Raw genomic sequence first — 2692 nt, forward strand, 5'->3', positions numbered from 1 at the left:
TTGTTTCACACCGTTCGTAACTGCAAAGGGTTTGGAATAGTTACCCTGGTCCTGGACTCTGGCAAGCATGCCATCATGAAACTGTCTCACCATTTCAATGAAGAATTCTGGACATCCAAATTTGGCCAGATCTTCCAAAGGCCTTCCCGGCTGCCAGTGTCGAATGCCTTAGTCAGGTCCACGAAGGTGGTGTATAGCTGGACAATTTGTTCAAGACATTTTTCTTGCAACTTCCTGGCAGCAAAGATCATGTCGAAGGTTCCTCTCTCCTTTCCGAAGCCACACTGGCTTTCTGGCAGTAGGCCACGATCAAGGTGTTCTTTGAGTCTGTTCAGCAGTAGCCTGGAGAAGACCTTGCCAGAGATGCAGAGTAGAGAAATTCCTCTATGGTTGTCGCAGGACTGGCGATTGCCTTTGCGTTTGTAAAGGTGGACGATTGATGCATCTTTGAATTCCTGGGGTATGCGTTTCATCTTACACATGCCTCAGAACTTCTGTTAGTCTTCTCACTAACTTAGGTCCACCAGACTTGTAGATCTCAGCTGGGATGGAGTCTGCTCCTGGAGCTTTTCCACTAGACAGGAGCTCAAAGGCCTTATGTGTTTCCAGCACTGTTGGAGGGTCAGCCAACCTATAGTTGATCTCCACCTGTGGTAGACGGTTGATCGCTTCATCATTGATGGAAGATGGTCTGTTAAGGAAACCGTCAAAGTGTTCCGCCCAGCGATATAGCATATTCTCCTTCTCGGTTATGAGAGTGCTGCCATCGGAGCTCAAGAGTGGGGCTGTGCTTGATGTTACATAAACATCACGAAGAGCACTATATAAATTCTTCATGTCGTGTCTGTCGAAAAAGGACTGGATATCATCAGCCCTTCGGCTCAACCATGTGTCCTGCATCTCGTGTAGTTTCTTCTGCACAGCTTGGCGGACTCTGTTGAAGGCATCGTTCTTTGCAGCGGACTTGAGGTCGATGTTGTATGCACGATGTAGATGACGCTTCTCCTCTAGCAGGGACTGTATTTCTTTACAGTTCTCGTCAAACCAGTCTTGGTGCTTTCGCAGAGTGACGCCAAGGGCTACAGATGCAGTGGAGTACAACAGATGTTTGAAGTCCATCCAGCATTTCCCTACGTCGTTGGTATCAGAGTCTGTGGCTTCTAGCTGGCTTGTCAATGCTTCAGACAGAGATTGCTCATTGTTGCAGACTTTCAGCCTGGAGACGTTGAGTCGTTTTGGGACTTTAGCTCCCTCTGGGCGTCTTAGCGGTTGAATTTTTACATTCATCTTAGAGATCAGTAGCCTGTGGTCTGTCCAGCAGTCAGCACCACACATGGCCTTGGTCACACGAACATCCTGCCTGTCATTCCTACGAACTAAGATGTAGTCGATCTGATGCCAATGCTTGGACCGTGGGTGCATCCAAGTCGTTTTATTGCGGTTAGGCAGACGGAAGGTGGTATTTGTGACCAGGAGATCAAATGTTGCGCACATTCTCAAGAGTAGATGTCCATTACTGTTGCAGTTGCCAATTCCATGTCTACCAATAACTCCCATCCACGAGATGTGGTCCGCGCCAACTCTACCGTTAAAATCACCAAGAATGATTTGCTTGTCTGACTTTGGTACCGAAGCAATCAGAGTTTCCAGATCCTGATAGAACTTGTCTTGGCTTCCTCCGAGTAGGTCATGATTGATGCATAAGCACTAATGAGTGTGGCTTGCATTTTACCATGCAAGGGAAGCTTCAGCATTATAATCCGTTCATTAATTCACTTTGGTAAGATGGAGAGCTTATTCACCAAACTCGACTTGACAGCGAATCCAACTCCAGACTCCCGAAGTTCATCGTTGCCACGTCCACTCCAGAAAAAGGTGTAACCAGCTCCAACTTCAGGCAGTTGGCCCTCGTCGGCCAAGTGAGTTTCACTTAGGGCTGCTATCTCTATCTTGTAGCGAGCAAGTTCTCTTGCAATCAGGGCAGAGTTTTGGAGGCTATCGAGGTAAGCAGCGCTATCCTGAAGTAGTCTGCTTAGTCACTCAGATGGTTGCCGACATCCATTTCTGCTTCAGAGCAATGGAAGACGACCATATGGTCTGAGCCGCCTGCGTGCAGGTCTGCCACTACGGCTGCCAGTGCATCCACACCTTCCGCTTCGCAGCTCGCCCATCGCCTCGGCACTTGGGTACGGGTGATGACATAAATAACTTGCGCGTGAGTTGGATTAAAGTGAGGAAGAGTTGCCCTGCGTCAACCTCACCCTCTCGTCCAGGCTCCACTTTGTCCAGATGCAAGATATAGTCGAGACGGCTGGAATCGAGACTGGATGCAGTGGATGACCAAGGTGTCCTACATGTCCTGCCGTACTCTTACCGCTCCACATCGCTTCGCTTTGCTGGGTCCGCCTTTCTGCCTATTGACCAGCTGGTGGTTCCTCCGCGCAGTCCGCCGGTTCTAGTCTTCACATGCAATGGGTGACAATCCCTGAGTCACCGGGGGTATGAAACCCATCAGTTACCCTCAACCTGGTTTGGCCGGACAGGAGTGAATAAATAGGGGATAAACGAAGAAATACTTAAACTAGTGTATCCTTCGCTATTGTGTACGAATTATATCAAAGTAAGATAGAAAAATATAGTGTACAATAGCTGGTATTTGTTTGATAATGTCAAAACAGAATGTTTGATGAGT

General features: G+C 48.2%; 1 protein-coding gene across 1 annotated transcript; it reads right to left on the reverse strand.

Annotated features, from left to right (window-relative positions):
• Positions 1-474: 474 nt before the first annotated feature.
• On the reverse strand, positions 475-900 carry LOC149807435 (uncharacterized). Its single transcript, XM_089955595.1, has one exon. The coding sequence runs from the start codon at positions 898-900 to the stop codon at positions 475-477; it is 426 nt and encodes a 141-aa protein (XP_089811721.1).
• Positions 901-2692: the final 1792 nt, after the last annotated feature.

The sequence above is a fragment of the Sinohyriopsis cumingii genome, chromosome 1 (genome assembly GCF_028554795.1).
Source record: "Sinohyriopsis cumingii isolate HCF-2022 chromosome 1, ASM2855479v2, whole genome shotgun sequence".
Classification (NCBI taxonomy): Eukaryota; Metazoa; Mollusca; class Bivalvia; order Unionida; family Unionidae; genus Sinohyriopsis; species Sinohyriopsis cumingii.

What these genes read in the sequence shown, in the direction of transcription:
- LOC149807435 (XM_089955595.1), bottom strand. Translation starts at nt 900, where the DNA reads ATGCAGGACACATGGTTGAGCCGAAGGGCTGATGATATCCAGTCCTTT.